Source organism: Oncorhynchus tshawytscha, linkage group LG06 (assembly GCF_018296145.1).
Source record: "Oncorhynchus tshawytscha isolate Ot180627B linkage group LG06, Otsh_v2.0, whole genome shotgun sequence".
In the NCBI taxonomy this organism is placed as follows: Eukaryota; Metazoa; Chordata; class Actinopteri; order Salmoniformes; family Salmonidae; genus Oncorhynchus; species Oncorhynchus tshawytscha.
The window spans coordinates 200389-222533 of record NC_056434.1 but is presented as its reverse complement, the minus strand read 5'-3'; the positions used below and the strand labels follow the sequence as shown (position 1 = coordinate 222533).

Here is a 22145-nt window from a genome sequence, read left to right as displayed (position 1 = left end):
CCTTTTAACTCTCCCATAGCCTAGCACCAAGAGGCATGGAGAGGCAGCCTTTAGTTACTATGCCCCCAGCCTCTGGAATAGCCTGCCAGAGAACCTGAGAGGGGCCGAAACTGTGGACATTTAAAAAAACATTTTTATCTTTTCTTTTCCTTAGGGTGATTTTTAGTCATTCAGTTATTGTCACTCTTTTGTTTTTTATCCTCTTATGTTTGTTGTGTAGTAAATATTTCAGTTTTTATTTTATTTTTTGTATTTTCCAGTGAAGCACGTTGTGCTACATTTCATGTCTGGAATGTGTTGTACGAATAAATCTTCATTTGAAGAACTTTTCTCACCTGGATTGTACAATATTTGAAAATTATTATTTAAAAAATAATTTAGAAACTCTGTCAAGTTTGTTGTTTATCATTGCTGGACAGCCATTTAAGTCTTTCCACAGATTTTCATGCCCATTTTAAGTCAAAACTATAACTAAGCCACTCACTAACATTCAATGTTGTCATGGTAAGCAACTCCAGAGGATATTTGGCCTTGTCTTTTAGTTTATTGTCCTGCTGAAAGGTGAATGTGTCCCAGCGTCTGTTGGAGTGCAAACTTAAGAAGGCAGAGCAGCACTTTATTATAGACACACGTCTCCCAATCTTAGCTACTACTGCATCAAAATGTTTTGACCATGACAGTTTACAATCTAGGGTTACTCCAAGCCGTTTAGTCATCTCAACTTGCTCAATTTCCACATAATTTACTACAAGATTTAGTTGAGCTTTAGGGTTTAGTGAGTGTTTTGTTCCAAATACAATGCTTTTAGTTTTATTCCTTGCCACCCACTCTGAAACTAACTGATGTTGAGTGTTGCAGTCATTTCAGTCGCTGTAGTAGCTGACGTGTATAGTGTTGAGTCATCCGCATACATAGACACTCAGGCTGTGGCACTTCATTAGTAAACATTTTAAAAAGCAAGAGGGCTAAACAGAAACCCTGAGGAATTCCTGATGTTAGACAAGTAACTCTTTATCCACATCATAGCAGGGGCTGTAAACCCATAACACATACGTTTTTCCAGCAGCAGACTATGATCGATAATGTCAAAAGCTGCAATGAAGTCCAACAAGACAGCCTCCACAATCATTTTATCATCAATTTCTCTCAGCCAATCATCAGTCATCTGTGTAAGTGCTGTGCTTGTTGAGTGTCCTTCCCTATAAGCAAGCTGAAAGTCTGTTGTCAATTTGTTTATTGTGAAATAGCATTGTATCTGGTCAAACACCAAGTTTTCCAGAAGTGTATGAATGGTTGGTAACAGGCTGATTGGTCGGCTATTTGAGCCAGTAAAGGGGGTTTTACTTTTCTTGGGTAGGGGAATGATTTTAGCTTCCTTCAAGATCTGAGGGCACACACTCTCTAGTAGGATTAAATTGAAGATATGTCAAATAGGAGTGGCAATATCATCCGCTATTATACTCAGTCATTTTCCACCCGGATTGTCAGACCCTGGTGGCTGGTCATTGTTGATAGACAACAATACATTTTTCACCTCTTCCACACTGACTTTACTGAAATGTACAATTCTTGTCCTTCATAATTTGGTCCGATATACTTGGGTGTGTAGTGTCAGCATTTGTTGCTGGCATGTCATCCCCAAGTTTGCTTATCTTGCCCATGAAAAAGTCATTAAAGTAGTTGGCAATATCAGTGGACTTTGTGATGAATGAGCCATCTGATTCAACGAATGATGGAGCCGAGTTGGCTTTTTAGTAGCATTATTTATATAATTTCTTTGTTTCATAGCATAGTTTCTCTTTTTATTTAGATTATTCACATGATATCTTAATTTGCAGTACATTTGCCAATCAGTTGGGCTGCCAGACTTAATTGCCATACCTTTTGCCTCATCCCTCTCAATAGTTTCTGAAGGCACTGTAGTTTTGATGAATGTATTTACATTTTGAAAACACATTTACTGTTCTTTTTTCAAAAGGTCAGAGTTCGGTGCTTTGTGAAGTCTGTTTTGAAAATTGACAACATTGTTAAAAAAAATGCTTGTACTTGATTGAGAAAAAGTGAAGGTCAGAATAGACACACTTATGCCACACCTCAATTTCTGTGATATCCACCCCAAACTGTTAGCTGGCTCGCACATGCGTTGCCCCATGCTTCAGTTCAAGGTCAGAATAGAGAAAGGGGGATAAAAAGGGTATTAAGTTCCATTTATGCATCTGAATTCCCCCATAGAAGGATGGTACAACAGACAATAATATACATTAAGATGAGTTGTACATTGAATACGGTTGCCTTTCCACATATGAATGTCTTTCTATGATGAATTCTAATAAACAGAGACAACTTAAAAGACCGATTAAAAACTAGAGGCTCCATGAGATACTAGAGATAACACAGTACTGCCTGCCAAACAGAAACCCTCTGCACTTTAACAGGTCCATGCTCTTTGAGCTCTGCAGGATAACATTTATCTGTCAACATCAACAGTAGTCAGCTGATTCAACTACTCATTATATGAACAAAGATAAACGCAACATGAGCTAGAATAAAAAATCCCAGGAATGTTCCATATGCACAAAAAGCTTCTTTTGATTTGTGCACAAATGTTTACCTCCCTGTTAGTGAATATTTCTCCTTTATCAAGATAATCCATCCACCTGACAGGTGTTGCATATCAAGAAGCTGATAAAACAGCATGGTCACTACACAGGTGCACCTTGTCCCGGGGACAATAAAAGGCCACTAAAATGTGCAGTTTTGTTACATAGCACAATGCCACAGATGTCTAAAGTTGAGCGAGAGTGCAAATGGCATTCTGACTGCAGAAATGTCCACCAGAGAATTGGTTGCCAGAGAATTGAATGTTCATTTATTTACCATAAACCGCTTCCAATGTTGTTTTAGAGAACTCGGCAGTACGTCCAACTGGCCCTCACAACATTTTTATTTATATAACCTTTAACCAGGCAAATGTTTTATTTACAATGATGACCTAGGAACAGTGGGTTAACTGCCTTGTTCAGGGGCAGAACGACAGATTTTTACCTTGTCAGCTCGGGGATTCAATCTAGCAAACTTTGGGTTACTGGCCCAACACTAACTTCTAGGCTACCTGCCGCCCCAGCCAACCACATGTAACCATGCCAGCTCAGGTCCTCCACATCCGGCTTCTTCATCTTCGTCTCACGGAAGCTCATCTGCGTGCTCGGCGTCCTCATCCGGATCTTGACATGACTGCAGTTCAGCATCATTGAGCAGTTTGCTGATGTCAATGTTGTTAACAGAGTGCCCCATGGTGGCGGTGGGGTTATGGTATGGGCGATATCCTAAGGCCTATTGTCATGTCATTTATCTTCCTCCGTCACCTCATGTTTCAGCATGATAATGCATGGCCCCATGTCGCAAGGATCTGTACATAATTTCTTGGAAGCTGAAGATGTCCCAGTTCTTCCATGGCTTGCATACTCACCAGACATGTCACCCATTTAGCATGTTTGGAACGCTTTGGATAGATGTGTACACCAGTGTGTTTCAGTTCCTGCCAATATCCAGCAGCTTCGCATTGGTTTTGAAGCGGAGTGGGACAACATTCCACAGGTCACAATCAACAGCCTGATCAACTCTATGCGAAGGAGATGTGTCGCTCTGCATGAGGCAAATAGTGGTCACACCAGATACTGACTGGTTTTCTGATCCACATCCCTACCTTTTTTTTACGGTATCTGTGACCAATAGATGCATGTCTGTATTCCCAGTCATGTGAAATCCATAGATTTGATCCTAATGAATATTTTTAAATTGACTGATTTCCTTAAAGTGTACCTCAGTAAAATCCTTGAAATTGTTGCATTTATATTGTTGTTCAGTTCAGTGTATAATTGAGTGGAAAACATTCACTAAACTACAACTGACAACAATTGCTGACAGAATCATTTTCTCAGTCTGCGTTTAATGACTGAGTTAAACATTGATATGATAGCTATTTACTGTATTGTACCTCAAATGTAAATAAAAACTAAAACTCACACAGGTGATATAAGTCTGCAGTAAGAAACACTAGGCCTCCTGCAGCTCCTGGATCAAATGACCACAGATGAAACGCTTCACTGCTGCTGTTCAATCACTGTCAACCCCAGTCAGACCTGTTAAATACCTGTTAAACTATAGTCCTAGTGAATGATTGACTAGATATAATCTTTTACCTCACCTGGGAGTGGCTGAGCCAGTCAATTCTTCAGAATTGTGTCCTGTTAGTAGTGTGAGAAAGAGGCCTTACTGTCTGTCAGATGTGTCTTTAAGTGCATGATATCCTGTTAAATACCTGTTAAACTATAGTCCTAGTGAATGATTGACTAGATATAATCTTTTACCTCACCTGGGAGTGGCTGAGCCATCAATAAAGTCAATCTATGGTACTTACCTGCTGTAGTCTTCCTGTAGGTCTCCTCATGCACTCTGTAGATAGTGTGTCATAGTGGCAGGGCTATTCTTCAGAATTGTGTCCTGTTAGTAGTGTGAGAAAGAGGCCTTACTGTCTGTCAGACGTGTCTTTAAGTGCATGATATCAGTCATTATATCTTCCCTCTGGCATTAACCTTATCAGTGGATAGTTAAATATTACACTGGAATGTGTTGTGCATTGGTCACAGACGCATACATACGTGCGTCCACACATTCGTTCTGTTCTATTAATTTGCTATAAAGCAACAGACAGAGAAGCAGTGTATAGGGCGATGTAACACTCCTTCAAACTTTTGGAAAATTACCTGAACCTTGATAGTGGCTATGATGTCCTTAATGTTTTTGGGTAATAAAGTCTATTCCTCTAAATGTATCAAACCATACAGTGGGGCAAAAAAGTATTTAGTCAGCCACCAATTGTGCAAGTTCTCCTACTTAAAAAGATGAGAGAGGCCTGTAGTTTTCATCATAGGTACACTTCAGCTATGACAGACAAAAAAAATTCAAAAATCCAGAAAATCACATTGTAGGATTTTTAATGAATTTATTTGCAAATTATGGTGGAAAATAAGTATTTGGTCAATAACAAAAGTTTATCTCAATACTTTGTTATATACCCTTTGTTGGCAATGACAGAGGGCAATCGTTTTCTGTAAGTCTTCACAAGGTTTTCACAGACTGTTGCTGGTATTTTGGCCCATTCCTCCATGCAGATCTCCTCTAGAGCAGTGTTGTTTTGGGGCTGTTGCTGGGCAAAACGGACTTTCAACACCCTCCAAAGATTTTCTATGGGGTTGAGATCTGGAGACTGGCTAGACCACTCCAGGACCTTGAAATGCTTCTTACGAAGCCACTCCTTCGTTGCCCGGGCGGTGTGTTTGGGATCATTGTCATGCTGAAAGACCCAGCCACGTTTCATCTTCAATGCCCTTGCTGAAGGAAGGAGGTTTTCACTCAAAATCTCACAATACATGGCCCCATTCATTATTTCCTTTACACGGATCAGTCGTCCTGGTCCCTTTGTAGAAAAACAGCCCCAAAGCATGATGTTTCCACCCCCATGCTTCACAGTAGGTATGATGTTCTTTGGATGCAACTCAGCATTCTTTGTCCTCCAAACACGACAAGTTGAGTTTTTACCAAAAAGTTCTATTTTGGTTTCATCTGACCATATGACATTCTCCCAATATTCTTCTGGATCATCCAAATGCTCTCTAGCAAACTTCAGACGGGCCTGGACATGTACTGGCTTAAGCAGGGGGACACATCTGGCACTGCAGGATTTGAGTCCCTGGCGGCGTAGTGTGTTACTGATGGTAGGCTTTGTTACTTTGGTCCCAGCTCTCTGCAGGTCATTCACTAGGTCCCCCCGTGTGGTTTTGGGATTTTTGCTCACCGTTCTTGTGATCATTTTGACCCCACGGGGTGAGATCTTGCGTGGAGCCCCAGATCGAGGGAGATTATCAGTGGTCTTGTATGTCTTCCATTTCCTAATAATTGCTCCCACAGTTGATTTCTTCAAACCAAGCTGCTTACCTATTGCAGATGCAGTCTTCCCAGCCTGGTGCAGGTCTACCATTTTGTTTCTGGTGTCCTTTGACAGCTCTTTGGTCTTGGCCATAGTGGAGTTTGGAGTGTGACTGTTTGAGGTTGTGGACAGGTGTATTTTATACTGATAACAAGTTCAAACAGGTGCCATTAATACAGGTAACGAGTGGAGGACAGAGGAGCCTCTTAAAGAAGAAGTTACAGGTCTGTGAGAGCCAGAAATCTTGCTTGTTTGTAGGTGACCAAATACTTATTTTCCACCATAATTTGCAAATAAATTCATAAAAAATCCTACAATGTGATTTTCTGGATTTTTTTCTTTCTCATTTTGTCTGTCATCGTTGAAGTGTACCTATGATGAAAATTACAGGCCTCTCTCATCTTTTTAAGTGGGAGAACTTGCACAATTGGTGGCTGACAAAATACTTTTTTGCCCCACTGTATATATCTATATCTATATTTATATAGATGTTCGGGACGGCAGGGTAGCCTAGTTGTTAGAGCATTGGGCTAGTAACCGAAAGGTTGAAAGTTCATATCCCCGAGCTGACAAGGTACAAATCTCTTTTTCTGCCCCTGAACAGGCAGTTAACCCACTGTTCCTAGGATGTCATTGAAAATAAGAACTTGCTCTTAACTGACGTGCCTAGTTAAATGAAATAAAAATATATATACACTCTAATAGGCTATGGTTGTTCTCATACAAACAAACAGACCTTCAATGACTAACTAATGTGTACTTTACCCATTACATCTTTATATATTGCAAATAAAATGTAAAAACAGGTATAATAAACATATATATAGAGTACAGCGAACATAAAGTGCTGTTCCATTTCACTTGTGGGCCTGCCTCAAATAGGCTATTTCATGTGGGGGTGGGGTAGAGCAGCAGCTGGTAGACCATGCTCCCTCTAATGTAGACTGATTGGAGGAAGCATGCTGGCTGTGTTGAGATGTATGGGTTTGCATTCTATACATTCTACACCATACCATTTTTATATACACTGCTCAAAAAAATAAAGTGAACATTTATCAACACAATGTAACTCCAAGTCAATCACACTTCTGTGAAATCAAACTGTCCACTTAGGAAGCAACACTGATTGACAATCAATTTCACATGCTGTTGTGCAAATGGAATAGACAACAGGTGGAAATTATAGGCAATTAGCAAGACACCCCCAATAAAGGAGTGGTTCTGCAGGTGGTGACCACAGACCACTTCTCAGTTCCTATGCTTCCTGGCTGATGTTTTGGTCACTTTTGAATGCTGGCGGTGCTTTCACTCTAGTGGTAGCATGAGACGGAGTCTACAACCCACACAAGTGGCTCAGGTAGTGCAGCTCATCCAGGACGGTACATCAATGCGAGCTGTGGCAAGAAGGTTTGCTGTGTCTGTCAGCGTAGTGTCCAGAGCATGGAGGCACTACCAGGAGACAGGCCAGTCCATCAGGAGATGTGGAGGAGGCAGTAGGAGGGCAACAACCCAGCAGCAGGACCGCTACCTCCGCCTTTGTGCAAGGAGGAGCAGGAGGAGCACTGCCAGAGCCCTGCAAAATGACCACCAGCAGGCCACAAATGTGCATGTGTCTGCTCAAACGGTCAGAAACAGACTCCTTGAGGGTGGTATGAGGGCCTGACGTCCACAGGTGGGGGTTGTGCTTACAGCCCAACACCGTGCAGGACGTTTGGCATTTGCCAGAGAACACCAAGATTGGCAAATTCGCCACTGGCGCCCTGTGCTCTTCACAGATGAAGGCAGGTTCACACTGAGCACATGTGACAGACGTGACAGAGTCTAGAGACGCCGTGGAGAACGTTCTGCTGCCTGCAACATCCTCCAGCATGACCGGTTTGGCGGTGGGTCAGTCATGGTGTGGGGTGGCATTTCTTTGGGGGGCCACACAGCCCTCCATGTGCTCGCCAGAGGTAGCCTGACTGCCATTAGGTACTGAGATGAGATCCTCAGACCCCTTGTGAGACCATATGCTGGTGCGGTTGGTCCTGGGTTCCTCCTAATGCAAGACAATGCTAGACCTCATGTGGCTGGAGTGTGTCAGCAGTTCCTGCAAGAGGAAGGCATTGATGCTATGGACTGGCCCGCCCCTTCCCCAGACCTGAATCCAATTGAGCACATCTGGGACATCATGTCTCGCTCCATCCACCAACGCCACGTTGCACCACAGACTGTCCAGGAGTTGGCGGATGCTTTAGTCCAGGTCTGGGAGGAGATCCCTCAGGAGACCATCCCCACCTCATCAGGAGCATGCCCAGGCGTTGTAGGGAGGTCATACAGGCACGTGGAGGCCACACACACTACTGAGCCTCATTTTGACTTGTTTTAAGGACATTACATTAAAGTTGGATCAGCCTGTAGTGTGGTTTTCCACTTTAATTTTGAGTGTGACTCCAAATCCAGACCTCCATGGGTTGATAAATAACATTTCCATTGATCATTTTTGTGTGATTTTGTTTTCCGCACATTCAACTGTGTAAAGAAAAAAGTATTTAATAAGAATATTTCATTCATTCAGTTCTAGGATGTGTTATTTTAGTGTTCCCTTTATTTTTTGAGCAGTGTATAATAGAGACTGTCACGTTCTGACCTTTATTTCCTTTGTTTTGTCATTATTTAGTATGGTCAGGGTGTGAGTTGGGGTGGGCAGTCTAGTATGGTTCTCAATCAGAGGCAGGTGTCATTAGTTGTCTCTGATTGAGAATCATACTTAGTTTGGTTTGTTCATGTGAAGTGATTTATTAAAACATGAATCAAAATAACCACGCTGCGCTTTGGTCAGCCTCTCCGTCAATGGAAGAAATCCCTTACACAGACAGTAAATCTAGCTGGTCTGTCATAAAATAATAGAGACAGTAGATCTAGCTGGTCTGTCATAATATAATAGAAACAGTCGATCGAGCTGGTCTGTCATAATATAATAGAGACAGTAGATCTAGCTGGTCTGGGATTGAACCATGGACCTCATACATAAATAGCATGCACTCCCCCTTTGAGCTTCGATTCCATTTTATTTGCAGATAAAATGCTATATTAATACAATGTACTTTTTATATACACCACTCCATTCAAACTACAATGAAATGATAGCAGCAATTTTTAATACAAGTATGGACAGTCATCAAACCCATCATGAAAATGATGCAATTGAAGTTGGCAACCATGCCACTTCTGTTCTATAAATGTACGAACAGGGATTGAACACGTTCTTCAGATTACAAGAGCAAAAGATTCAGCACATCTCTGTTTCCTGCTGAGAATTTCAACATTCTGGAAAGTTGGAGATGGGTCATTGCAAAAGTTTTAATGGAGAAGCTGGGGATTGAACCCAGGAACTCATACATGCAAAGCATGCGCTCTACCACTGAGCTACATACCCTTTCTGGGAATGGAAAATATGTTTCTTATTTTTTAAATTTCACCTTTATTTAACCAGGTAAGCTAGTTGAGAACAAGTTTTCATTTACAACTGCGACCTGGCCAAGATAAAGCGAAGCAGCGCAACACAAACAACAACACAGAGTTACAGATGGAATAAACAAGCGTACAGTCAATAACACAATAGAAGAAAAAAAAGAAAGTCTATACAGTGCGTGCAAATGGAGGTAAGGCAATAAATAGGCCATAGTAGCGAAGTAATTACAATTTAGCACATTAACACTGGAGTGATAGATGAGCAGATAATGATGTGCAAGTACAAATACTGGTGTGCAAAGAGCAGAAAGTGAATTAAAACAATATGGGGATGAGGTAGGTAGATTGGGTGGGCTATTTACAGATGGGCTTTGTACAGCTGCAGCGATCAGTTAGCTTCTCAGATAGCCGATGTTTAAAGTTAGCAGTGTTGCCAACACCTCAGTAAGGAAAGTAGCTATTGGCTGTCCTAAAAGTCGCTAGAAGTTGCTAAATGATGCCATCACCTAATTTGCATAATTATCCATGTGCATGTAATTGTGATGGACACTGTAGGAGTGAGGAATAACATCGTGGAAGAGACAAAAAGTGAGTAAAAACACCCTAAATATGTTTAGAACTACAAATGAACTTTCTTCTGTCGATTCTTGTTTTTTTATGTCACAATTCCAACCCACCTCCTTTATCCGGCGGGCTTGGGACCAGAAAAAGTGACCCAAAAGAGATACCTGGCGGAGCTACTTAGTTTTTCATTACATTTTTTATTTTATTCTTGGTTTTGTATTTTTCAGTTTAGTTTTCTTAATTTGGTTTGATTTTTCACTTTATGATCAACTTAGGAGCTTACAAGTCACAGTAAAACATTAAACATTTTTAACCTTAACATTTAAAAAAAAAGAAATGGTATACAATCTACATTAACAATCTAAATGGACTAAAAAGAGACAATAGAAAAAACTGTCAATGACAATGTGAGAAAATTACGGTAACTAGTCTGACTCTAATTCAGTTAATTTATTTTTATTTTTATGTAAACCAGGGCGGGATCAGCCAGCGGCGGCTTCTCGCATGTGCGATTAATTTGCAGTCTGGACGGGCAGGGGTGGAACATCTTCTGCTCTGACTGCAGCTGGGAGGGACTGCTGCGCGAGGACTGGGCTGAGGGGTCTGAATACTTGCTAAATACGGCGACTAAGTCGCTAAGTTGGCAACAACGAAAGTTAGTGAGGGAAATATGTCTCCAGCTTCAGCGATTTTTGCAATTCGTTCCAGTCATTGGCAGAAGAGAACTGGAAGTGAGGGCCTTTAGGCCTGTATGTGTACTCTCATGCCAGGAGAGAGAGGCCTGTATGTGTACTCTCATGCCAGGAGAGAGAGGCCTGTTCCTGGATAGGGAGTTAGGGCCTTTAGGGATTTATGTGTACTCTCATGCCCAGAGAGAGATGCCTGTTCCCGGATAGGGAGTGAGGGCCTTTAGGCCTGTATGTGTACTCTCATGTGGACAAATCAATCCATGATTAACTGATTAAATAAAGCATATTTGTTTGAAATTCACCCTTGTATTTGTGTCATTATGCATTAAAATGATTAAAAATGTGTTTCATTTTGGGTTACCAGGTGCCTATTTTCAATCACCAGTTGCACATGAAACATAGTGTTATTTTTGAAAAGTTTGGACTTTCACAACAATTTTAGAATCCTCCATAGATGTACCTTTGGCGACCTCTTGTGAATTTTCCCCAGTAGTGGGGCTCCATAGGTGGGCTGTAATATTAGGAGTCCAGGTAAATGTATTTAGAACCGTAATTATATTTTTGGGTTACCAGGTGCCTATTTTCAATCACCAGTTGCACATGAAACATAGTGTTATTTTTGAAAAGTTTGGACTTAGTCAATTTTCACAACAATTTTAGAATCCTCCATAGATGTACCTTTTGGCGACCTCTTGTGAATTTTCCCCAGCTGGATCTTCCACTAGTGGGATTTAATATTAGAATGCCTGGATAGGGTTAGGGTTGGTTAGGTTTCCAGGGTTAGGGTTAGGGGTTAGGTTAGGGTTAGGGTTAGGGTTAGGGGTTAGGTTAGGGTTAGGGTTAGGGTTAGGGTTAGACCGGTTAGGGTTCGGGTTAGGGTTAGGGTAAACAGTTTCAGTTTTGAGTCGGTTGATCCACTTCCATCTCTGCCCTCGCTATCTCCCTGAGGGCTAAACTCGGCCTGCTAACTGCCACATTGTATAACAGGCCTGCTAACTGCTAGCTTGTCTAGCCCGGGCCTACGAACTGTTAGCTTGTTAGCACAGGCCTGCTAACCGTCTGAATCGCCGCGTCCCAAACACTCACCGGACCCATATTTACTTTCTATCTCTTCTTGATTTTTAATCTGTTTATACCTTTCCGGAAACCTGCCTCACCCAATGTGATACGGAATCGCTATTATTTTTAATTTTTAGAACACACTCAAGAACCTCCAGAAGCTAACTAGCTACAAGCTATTTAGTCATTGTTAACTTTTTTTCAACCTGGATAACACTCGCCAGTCCAGCTTCCCTGCCCCATCCACCGCTGCCCCCTGGACACTAATCTCTTGGCTACATAGCTGATGCACTCTGGACTGTCCATTAATCACGGTACTCCATTCTGCTTGTTTATGTTTTATCTGTCGGCCCCGTTGCCTAGTCAACGCCATTTTACCTGCTGTTGTTGTGCTAGCTGATTAGCTGTTGTCTCACCTACTGTTTAAGCTAGCTTTCCCAATTCAACACCTGTGATTACTGTATGCCTCGCTGTATGTCTCTCTCAAATGTCAATATGCCTTGTATACTGTTGCTCAGGTTAGTTATCATTGTTCTAGTTCACAATGGAGCCCCTAGTTCTACTCTTCATACCCCTGATAACTCCTTTGTCCCACCTCCCACACATGCAGTGACCTCACCCATTACAACCAGCATATCCAGAGACACAACCTCTCTCATCATCACCCAGTGCCTGGGCTTACCCCCGCTGTACCCGCACCCCACCATACCCCTGTCTGCGCACTATGCCCTGAATATATTCTACCATGCCCAGAAACCTGCTCCTCTTATTCTCTGTCCCCAACGCTCTAGGCGACCAGTTTTGATAGCCTTTAGCCGCACCCTCATACTACTCCTTCTCTGTTCCGCGGGTGATGTGGAGGTAAACCCAGGCCCTGCATGTCCCCAGGCACCCTCATTTGTTGACTTCTGTGATCGAAAAAGCCTTGGTTTCATGCATGTCAACATCAGAAGCCTCCTCCCTAAGTTTGTTTTACTCACTGCTCTAGCACACTCTGCTAACCCTGATGTCCTTGCTGTGTCTGAATCCTGGCTCAGGAAGGCCACCAAAAATTCAGAGATTTCCATACCCAACTATAACATCTTCCGTCAAGATAGAACTGCTAAAGGGGGAGGAGTTGCAGTCTACTGCAGAGATAGCCTGCAAAGTAATGTCATACTTTCCAGGTCCATACCCAAACAGTTCAAACTACTAATTTTGAAAATTACTCTCTCCAGAAATAAGTCTCTCACTGTTGCCGCCTGCTACCGACCCCCCTCAGCTCCCAGCTGTGCCCTGGACACCATTTGTGAATTGATCGCCCCCCATCTAGCCTCAGAGTTTGTTCTGTTAGGTGACCTAAACTGGGATATGCTTAACACCCCGCCAGTCCTACAATCTAAGCTAGATGCCCTCAATCTCACACAAATCATCAAGGAACCCACCAGGTACAACCCTAACTCTGTAAACAAGGGCACCCTCATAGACGTCATCCTGACTAACTGGCCCTCCAAATACACCTCCGCTGTCTTCAACCAGGATCTCAGCGATCACTGCCTCATTGCCTGTATCCGCTACGGAGCCGCAGTCAAACGACCACCCCTCATCACTGTCAAACGCTCCCTAAAACACTTCTGTGAGCAGGCCTTTCTAATCGACCTGGCCCGGGTATCCTGGAAGGACATTGACCTCATCCCGTCAGTTGAGGATGCCTGGTCATTCTTTAAAAGTAACTTCCTTACCATTTTAGATAAGCATGCTCCGTTCAAAAAATGCAGAACTAAGAACAGATACAGTCCTTGGTTCACCCCAGACCTGACTGCCCTCGACCAGCACAAAAACATCCTGTGGCGGACTGCAATAGCATCGAATAGTCCCCGGGATATGCAACTGTTCAGGAAGTCCGGAACCAATACACGCAGTCAGTCAGGAAAGCTAAGGCCAGCTTCTTCAGGCAGAAGTTTGCATCCTGTAGCTCCAACTCCAAAAAGTTCTGGGACACTGTGAAGTCCATGGAGAACAAGAGCACCTCCTCCCAGCTGCCCACTGCACTGAGGCTAGGTAACACGGTCACCACCGATAAATCCATGATTATCGAAAACTTCAATAAGCATTTCTCAACGGCTGGCCATGCCTTCCGCCTGGCTACTCCAACCTCGGCCAACAGCTCTGCCCCCCGGCAGCTCCTCGCTCAAGCCTCTCCAGGTTCTCCTTTACCCAAATCCAGATAGCAGATGTTCTGAAAGAGCTGCAAAACCTGGACCCGTACAAATCAGCTGGGCTTGACAATCTGGACCCCCTATTTCTGAAACTTTCCGCCGCCATTGTCGCAACCCCTATTACCAGCCTGTTCAACCTCTCTTTCATATCGTCTGAGATCCCCAAGGATTGGAAAGCTGCCGCAGTCATCCCCCTCTTCAAAGGTGGAGACACCCTGGACCCAAACTGTTACAGACCTATATCCATCCTGCCCTGCCTATCTAAGGTCTTCGAAAGCCAAGTCAACAAACAGGTCACTGACCATCTCGAATCCCACCGTACCTTCTCCGCTGTGCAATCTGGTTTCCGAGCCGGTCACGGGTGCACCTCAGCAACACTCAAGGTACTAAACGATATCTGTGCTATCTAACCTCCAAACAAGCTTCAATGCCATACAACACTCCTTCCGTGGCCTCCAACTGCTCTTAAACGCTAGTAAAACCAAATGCATGCTTTTCAACCGATCGCTGCCTGCACCCGCATGCCCGACTAGCATCACCACCCTGGATGGTTCCGACCTTGAATATGTGGACATCTATAAGTACCTAGGTGTCTGGCTAGACTGCAAACTCTCCTTCCAGACTCATATCAAACATCTCCAATCGAAAATCAAATCAAGAGTCGGCTTTCTATTCCGCAACAAAGCCTCCTTCACTCACGCCGCCAAGCTTACCCTAGTAAAACTGACTATCCTTCCGATCCTCGACTTCGGCGATGTCATCTACAAAATGGCTTCCAACACTCTACTCAGCAAACTGGATGCAGTCTATCACAGTGCCATCCGTTTTGTCACTAAAGCACCTTATACCACCCACCACTGCGACCTGTATGCTCTGGTCGGCTGGCCCTCGTTACATATTCGACGCCAGACCCACTGGCTCCAGGTCATCTACAAGTCCATGCTAGGTAAAGCTCCGCCTTATCTCAGTTCACTGGTCACGATGGCAACACCCATCCGTAGCACGCGCTCCAGCAGGTGTATCTCACTGATCATCCCTAAAGCCAACACCTCATTTGGCCGCCTTTCGTTCCAGTACTCTGCTGCCTGTGACTGGAACGAATTGCAAAAATCGCTGAAGTTGGAGACTTTTATCTCCCTCACCAACTTCAAACATCAGCTATCTGAGCAGCTAACCGATCGCTGCTGCTGTACATAGTCTATTGGTAAATAGCCCACCGTAGAGAAATGCTATTTCTTATACAGGTGACCAAACTATTGTTAATACAGGGCTACAACTCAAAGTAAAGCTTATGGGGTCCCCTACAGGATAGCTCCCGCATTACACTAATTGCCAAAACCAGCGCACACACACATAATCTCCTTTGTAGCTGAACATTGTGTGCCCGAAGAGGATTCTACGATGACGGACAGACAACTGAGCCAATGGCGGAAGACTACAGACTACACCCCAGCTGAACCAATCCAAAGATCCGATCTTCCAGAATCAACCTACTTTCTGTTCTATATATAAGTGGTGTATTGATTGTAACGGTCTCTTTGCCTGCAGTTCCGTACGAACCAGCGGAGGAGCCGTATTTACGCTGTTCTAGATATCTTCACTCTGAATAAACTGTCGCTTGTCATACAATTTACCACCTTGTCTGAATCGATCCTTGACCGACTCGCCCGTCTACATATCTAATTTCTAACAGAACTTGGTAGGCAGAGGATGGTTTACTAACGATCCAGTCGAAGTGAGTTGATTTGGGTGTGAGAAGGCGAGTTGGTGAAAGGACGGTTCACGGAGGACGGGTGAAGACTTTCGGGGGAGGACAACAATTCTGCTCAACTCGGAAAACTGATCTCAAGGTGCACCATAAAAAAGGTAGGCAAAGCCTGTTAAATCAAACTTTGCATATTGTCGTATAGTCTGTCCAAATTTTGATCAGTTTTTTTTCCGAGTAAGTATGAATTCTTGTGTAAATTTATAATTTGCTGACGAGTCGAAAGAACAGTGTATGTGAACATATGTAGTAACGAACCGGCGACGGCCGGTGTGATTTAAATCATTGATGAGATATCAGTAAGGGGATAGCTAATTACTATTCATTAAATCTGGCGCCGAGGGGACAAATTGTAATTTTGGGACCCGTGACCCGGTCAGCACAGTCTGCTAGCTTTCAATGATGAGTGATCACTTTTAAGGCCTGGATAGTTCCGATAGGGGTCGGGAATAGAGATCAGTAGGGGATAGCTAATTACTATTCATCAAATCTGGCGCCGAGGGGACAAATTGTAATTTTGGGACCCGTGACCCGGTACGGCCAGTCTGATAGAGATTCACCGATAGGGGTCGGACATGTGTGATAATTCTGATAGGGGTCAGCTCGATAGGGATCAGGAATAGAGATCAGTAGGGGATAGCTAATTACTATTCATCAAATCTGGCGCCGAGGGGACAAATTGTAATTTTGGGACCCGTGACCCGGTACGGCCAGTCTGATAGAGGTTCACTGATAAGGATCGGCTTTCAGGGGTCAGAGATATAACGTGTTGTTTTGTCTTGTTTTGTCTATTTGTAACTGTTTATGTTAAAATGCAATGTGCTTGTAATTGTTTCCATTAAGATTGTTGGTGGTTAGATAGAGGGAGAGAGAGAATTATAATAAGGGGTATTGGATAAATCCGAAACTTCTATATTGTATGTACCTATGTTAATAGGTACATGTATAAATGTATAATCAGGAACGAAATGACTGATGTATAATTGAAATAATATCTGAATATAATATTTAAATATTGAGACTAAATAGTCGAATAGATCCCTTGGTTGTGCGCTCCACAAATGCAATACCAACCCATGCGTTTTTTCTCAACCTGAATATTCGAAGGAGAAGCTCTGAGATAAGGCAGAGTACGAGCAATAGTGTCTTCGAATACATCGTGGGTATTAATCAACGTCGGGCGAAGTATATGCTAACTATATTCAGATGGAAGGAGAGAATTTCGATTAAAACTACGATTAAATTCCGATTGAATTAAATTAAATTACGTTTAAAGCAAATTCACAATGGCGACCCCCAATACTCCAAAGCTGAGGTTTAATGAGTTCCTAGAACAAAAAATAGAATATAGATCAGGGGGAGAAGTACAATGGAAGAATATAAAGAAAGTTTGGGAGGGATTGAAGTTAAGATGGACACAAGCAGGTTATCTAGCAGGGGGCCGCCGACAGGGGCCCAGCTGACAACGATGGAATGTGAGTTGAGAGGGACGTTGCAGGAGGCCAGAGACAAGGAAGTAGAAAAGAACAAAAATCACATATTTAAGAAAAAAGGGACTAAACGGAGAGAAAGGGCAGAAGTGGAACTGAAGATAGGAACTTGGGCCATCGAAGAGACGCTAAGAACACAACTGAATAAAAAAACGGAAATGATGGGGGTGGCCACTCCCTCACAAGGGGAAGATGAGCAGACGGACCACCACCAGGAGATGGCGCCAAATACATTTCCCTCTGCCCCGCCAACACATGTGCCCTCAACGACCCGACCCCTTTACCCAGTCCTATCAAATTTGCCTCCACCTTATTCTGATAGGGGGAAAAGGGCCGGGCCGGCGTCAACACAGGCCCCTGTGTTCCTTGTGAAAGAAGGAGTACTTAAAGGGGATACGTTGATCAAAGGGGGCCACCTGGAGTGTGAAGAATTAAAGCCTGGCTCACAGGGTTACTCCACACCAGGCGGTGCACAAAGGTGCACACCAGGGCCATCTGACATGCATGCCCCTCGATCTATACGAGAACAGCTCCGCCCCAGTGGCCACACGAAGAATCCATTCATAGATGAGACAGGGGGCAACGGGAGCAGCTTGAAGTCAGAGGGAAGGGGAACCCCCACCTCCTGCACATCCAGTGTGTACAGAGAACATAGAGGGGAACCAAGGAGCGATATTAGTAAGGAGTATTTCACAAGTGTCCGCCGACAAGAAGAAAATTTAATGTCTTTCAACGAACCGGAAGAACAGGAAGGAGATGATATGGAACCACAAGAGGAGACCGAGGAAGACGTTCCCCTCACGGCTGCAGGTGTATGGGAGGCAGAAAGCCAACTGAAACTCATGGAAGAAGGCGCAGCTGAAACGGGTGAATTAGTCCTGATACAAGGAGTTTTTAAGGGAAAATCGACCCCCGTTGAAACGGCAGTAAGACGGTCGAGGCGCATCATAACCAGACAAAGGAGAGAAGAAGAAGAAGAAGCCCAAAGACAACATGGGCCGTATCAAATGCCACTCAGGATGGATGACACAACGCACAGAGAGGAATACGTTGCCTGGAAGATGCAAGATTTAACGGCCCTGATGGAACAGCTCCCGAGCTTACATGGGGGTGCCTCAGCCTGGCTGCTTCAGCTTCAGTCCCTAACTTCCGGGGTCCGGCTTGCCTTGGGGGACATGAAGGCCTTATTGGCTAGGTCAACCGACTACACGACCATGAATGCCCTAATAAACACAGCAGGACTGGGAAAATTGGGGTCAGCAACAGAACCTGAGAAATACAGAGTATCACTGTGGAATGAGCTCAGAAGAGCATATCCCACCGAGAAAAATTATGCAACCCTTACCTCTTTTGCCATGGAAGACGGGGAGCAGGCAGCTCAATACCTAGATAGGGCCAAGACCACCTGGAGGTCAGTCCACATTGAACCCCATGACCAGAGCGGAACCACTCTCAGCATGTGGAAGGAGATGGTGGTGAATGGGACACCCATAGAAGTGAAAACCAAGCTTAGGGCAACAGTGGGGCTGATGGCCTTGCCCACTGCCCAATTCAACTCCCATGTCCATCACCACATCTCTCAGTACAACAAAGACAAAGGCACGGCTGATTCACAAGTTCAGTCGTTGCAACTCCAACTGCTCAAATTACAATTGAATGAGGCCCAAAAGACCGCAAAGCAAAAAAAGCAAATGATGGCGGAGGAACCCACTGACATAGCCAAGATTCAGACCATGAACCAGATGTTGGTGGCCGCTCCAGCACCACCGACCCCCCCACAGGCACCGGTCGTATACGCCGCCCCTCCAAATCCAGGAGCCAACTACGGATATGAGGGTTACATCCAGCCTGGATTTTCTAACCCATCTGGACCGACATGGGGGGGGCCGCCGCAAGCTAGAAGACATTGCTACAATTGCTACCAAGAAGGGCATTATGCAAGGATCTGCCCCGCTCCCCTCTCACAACACCGCCAGTACTACTTGGCCTACAGAGGGAGGAGAGGGGGACAGCGGGGAAGAGGGGCCCCAAGGTACCCAGCCCCTGCCCAGGGATATCCACCAGCCCCTGCCCAGGGATATCCACCAGCCCCTACCCAGGGATATCAACCAGCGTACAACCCAGCGCCCCTACCGGTCCCACCTTCCAGGGGATGTCAGAGGATACCCCCATGGGAATGAGGCTGCCCACCACCACCAGTTGGGGTAGATGGCCAACAATTCTCTGTCCACACGGAACCCACTATTACATGTGTAGTACAAGGGGTCACCCACAGGTTCCTTGTGGACACTGGATGTACATATTCCGCCATCAATTCTCATCAACCCCTCTCTTCAGACAAGGTAAAGGTGGTGGGGGTTTCAGGAAATCCTGAAGATCAATACAAAACTACTCCACTATTGTTCCAGTGGGGCCCTTCCAGTTTGAAACACCAATTCCTATATTGTCCAAATTGCCCAATCAACCTACTAGGTCGAGACCTACTCTGCAAGTTAGGATGCGCAATATACCTCACTGAGTCAGGTGTGGAGGTCGCGCTCGATCCACCGCCAAGGGCCCGAATCCTGATGCTCCCAATTCTGCCCGCACCTGCTCTATCCACCACACAGGAGATTTACTGGCTCAAATGCCTACCATCTGGACCTGGAACTCCTGCCATCCAATTTCAATTCAACCAATGGAGGAAGCTGATATATACCTTCCATCCCTATAAGACACCACAGGCTGAGTTGCACTGCACTCTCAACGTCACTGACGACGAAGACACGCCGTACACACAAGATTGGGATGAAAACATGATGCATCTTACTCCAAACATACGCTGCCTTACCATCGTGTGCGGCCCTGAGGGGGTGGCAGCCCCAGTCATACTCCCACACCATATTAAACCTTGGTATCAACTGGGACCCGACTCTGCTCCACACGTGACCCTCGCAGTAGGGAATGGACATGAGGCCCGAAGTTTGGGTCCAATGATAAAAAGGGCCTCGAAACTCACTTGGGTAGAGACTAGTGCACCAGGCCTGTTGAAGGCAACCACCGAAGAGATGTGGCGTCTGACTATGGTGGACACTGAAGAACAGTGCCAGCCTGAGAGCCTCACTCTCCCCAGGCATCACGGGAAACCATATTCTGATCACCCTTCCTCCCCTGCTGTCTTGGACTCCATAGACAAGGCAATATGGACAACCACACCATTTGACGTGGGAAAGTTACAGGTCCAACCAGTGTGCATTACCCTAACCAATCCGCACAAGTACCAATATTTCAAACCCAATATCGACTGAAGAAAGAACAGACAGAGGGGATAAGACCCACTATCGAAGGCCTACTGGAAGCTGGATGCATATACAGGACTATATCACTCTGGAACACCCCCATACTTCCTGTTCTGAAGGCAGGAGGAGAAACATACCGGATGGTACAGGATTTCCGGGCTGTAAATGAAGTTACCACACCCATCGACCTCCCGGTTCCAGACCCACACATCATACTGAGCAACCTGTCACCCAAACATCGGTATTTCACCGTAGTGGACTTGGCCAATGCCTTTTCAGCATCCCATTGGATGAGGCTTCCCAGCCACTTTTTGCCTTTACCTACGAGAGTCAGCAATTTACCTATTCCGTACTTCCCCAAGGTTACACTTCCTCCCGGGAATCTTCAATTATATTCTGAAGACTCACCTGGCAGAACTGAAAATCCCAGAAGGAGTGATACTCATACAATAAGTAGACGACCTGTTGCTGGGGGCTCCCACCTCAGACCTCTGTCTAGAAATGACTAAAACCCTGTTAGACTTTCTGGCAGTAAAAGGCTACAAAGTCAAGATGTCAAAAGTCCAATCATGCAGACGAAACGTTCTGTTCCTGGGAAGGGAAATCTCAAGCGAGGGGGCCGGACTCTCAAAATCACACCGAGACTCAATCCTACATCATCCCAGGCCCATTACTGTTTCAGGAATGCTCTCTTTCCTGGGGTTGACGGGATACAGCCGTACTCACATCCCAGACTATACTGAAAGAACTGAACCTCTGAGAGAAATTGTTCGAGAAGCTGGCCCAAGAAACCTACAGGCCCCACTTACATGGACTCCTGAAGCTTCAATGGCGTTTGGGCTCCTGAAGACTGACCTGTCTGTGGCTGCTGCTCTCACGGCACCAGACTACGGTAAAACATTTCACCTGGATGTTTCTGAAAAGGAAGGCTTTGCATCCGCCGTCCTTTTTCAGAAACATGAGGGGGAGAGAAGAGTACTCATGTACCACTCTTCAAAACTTGACCACATTGAAACCGGCCAAACCGCCTGTTCCAGATACGTTGCGGCGGTAGCCAAGGCGATTGAGAAGACAGCCCATCTGGTAATGTGCCACAAGATGCAAATACACACCCACCACGGGGTGGCAGCATACCTCATCAGCAAAGAATTTACCTTCAGTGCAGACAGAAAAAACAAAATCCAGAACAAATGCACCCAGTCACACATCACTTTTGTGAACACCGACAAGAACATGGCAGATGCACTCACCGCAGAAGATGGCCTAGCACACTCCTGCCAAGAGAGGGCAGCACAAGAGCTCAAACTGAGACCAGACCTGGAAAATGAACCACTGACATCTCCAGACCTATGGCTGTACACAGACGGATGTTGCTACAAGGGAGACACAGGAAACGTAGCTGCCTATGCGGTCGTACAGCAGCTGCATGACAAAACACATGTCACGTTGGAATCAGGAATTATCCCCCAGCCAGCATCGGCACAACTTGCGGAAATTGTGGCTTTGACTCAAGCTCTAGAGAAAGCCGAAGGAAAAACTGTAAACATTTACACGGACTCGGCATACGCACACGGAGCAGTGCACATAGATGGACCACAATGGGTTAGGCGCAACTTTACCACCACAGGTAACCTACCCATCAAGCACCGAGCCCAAATGG

The 22145-nt window shown here is 44.8% G+C and overlaps 2 protein-coding genes across 4 annotated transcripts in view; one reads left to right on the top strand and one right to left on the bottom strand.

Moving 5' to 3' along the window:
- LOC112235877 (claudin-34-like) overlaps positions 1–4536 on the bottom strand; it is a 29086-nt gene extending 24550 nt beyond the window's left edge. For 2 of the 3 annotated variants that reach the window (XM_024404431.1, XM_024404430.1), the window contains exon 1: positions 4027–4126. The gene's annotated coding sequence lies outside the window, so the exon portion shown is untranslated. Of the gene's footprint in view, positions 1–4026; positions 4127–4420 lie in introns of those variants that run through there. The other variant, XM_042322781.1, reaches the window with a different exon arrangement.
- A 10983-nt stretch (positions 4537–15519) lies between these two features.
- LOC121846702 lies at positions 15520–19387 on the top strand. The gene is made up of 2 exons (XM_042323673.1): positions 15520–17073; positions 17784–19387. The coding sequence occupies exons 1-2, from the start codon at positions 17004–17006 to the stop codon at positions 19385–19387; spliced, it is 1674 nt and encodes a 557-aa protein (XP_042179607.1). The 5' UTR covers positions 15520–17003.
- The last annotated feature ends 2758 nt before the right edge of the window (positions 19388–22145 follow it).

Bases quoted from the DNA above. Each gene is read 5' to 3' on its own strand.
- LOC121846702 (XM_042323673.1), top strand. From the start codon at position 17,004: ATGGCGACCCCCAATACTCCAAAGCTGAGGTTTAATGAGTTCCTAGAA. The intron at 17,074-17,783 runs GGGGAGAAGTAC...TAGATGAGACAG, and splicing joins AAAAATAGAATATAGATCAG to GGGGCAACGGGAGCAGCTTG.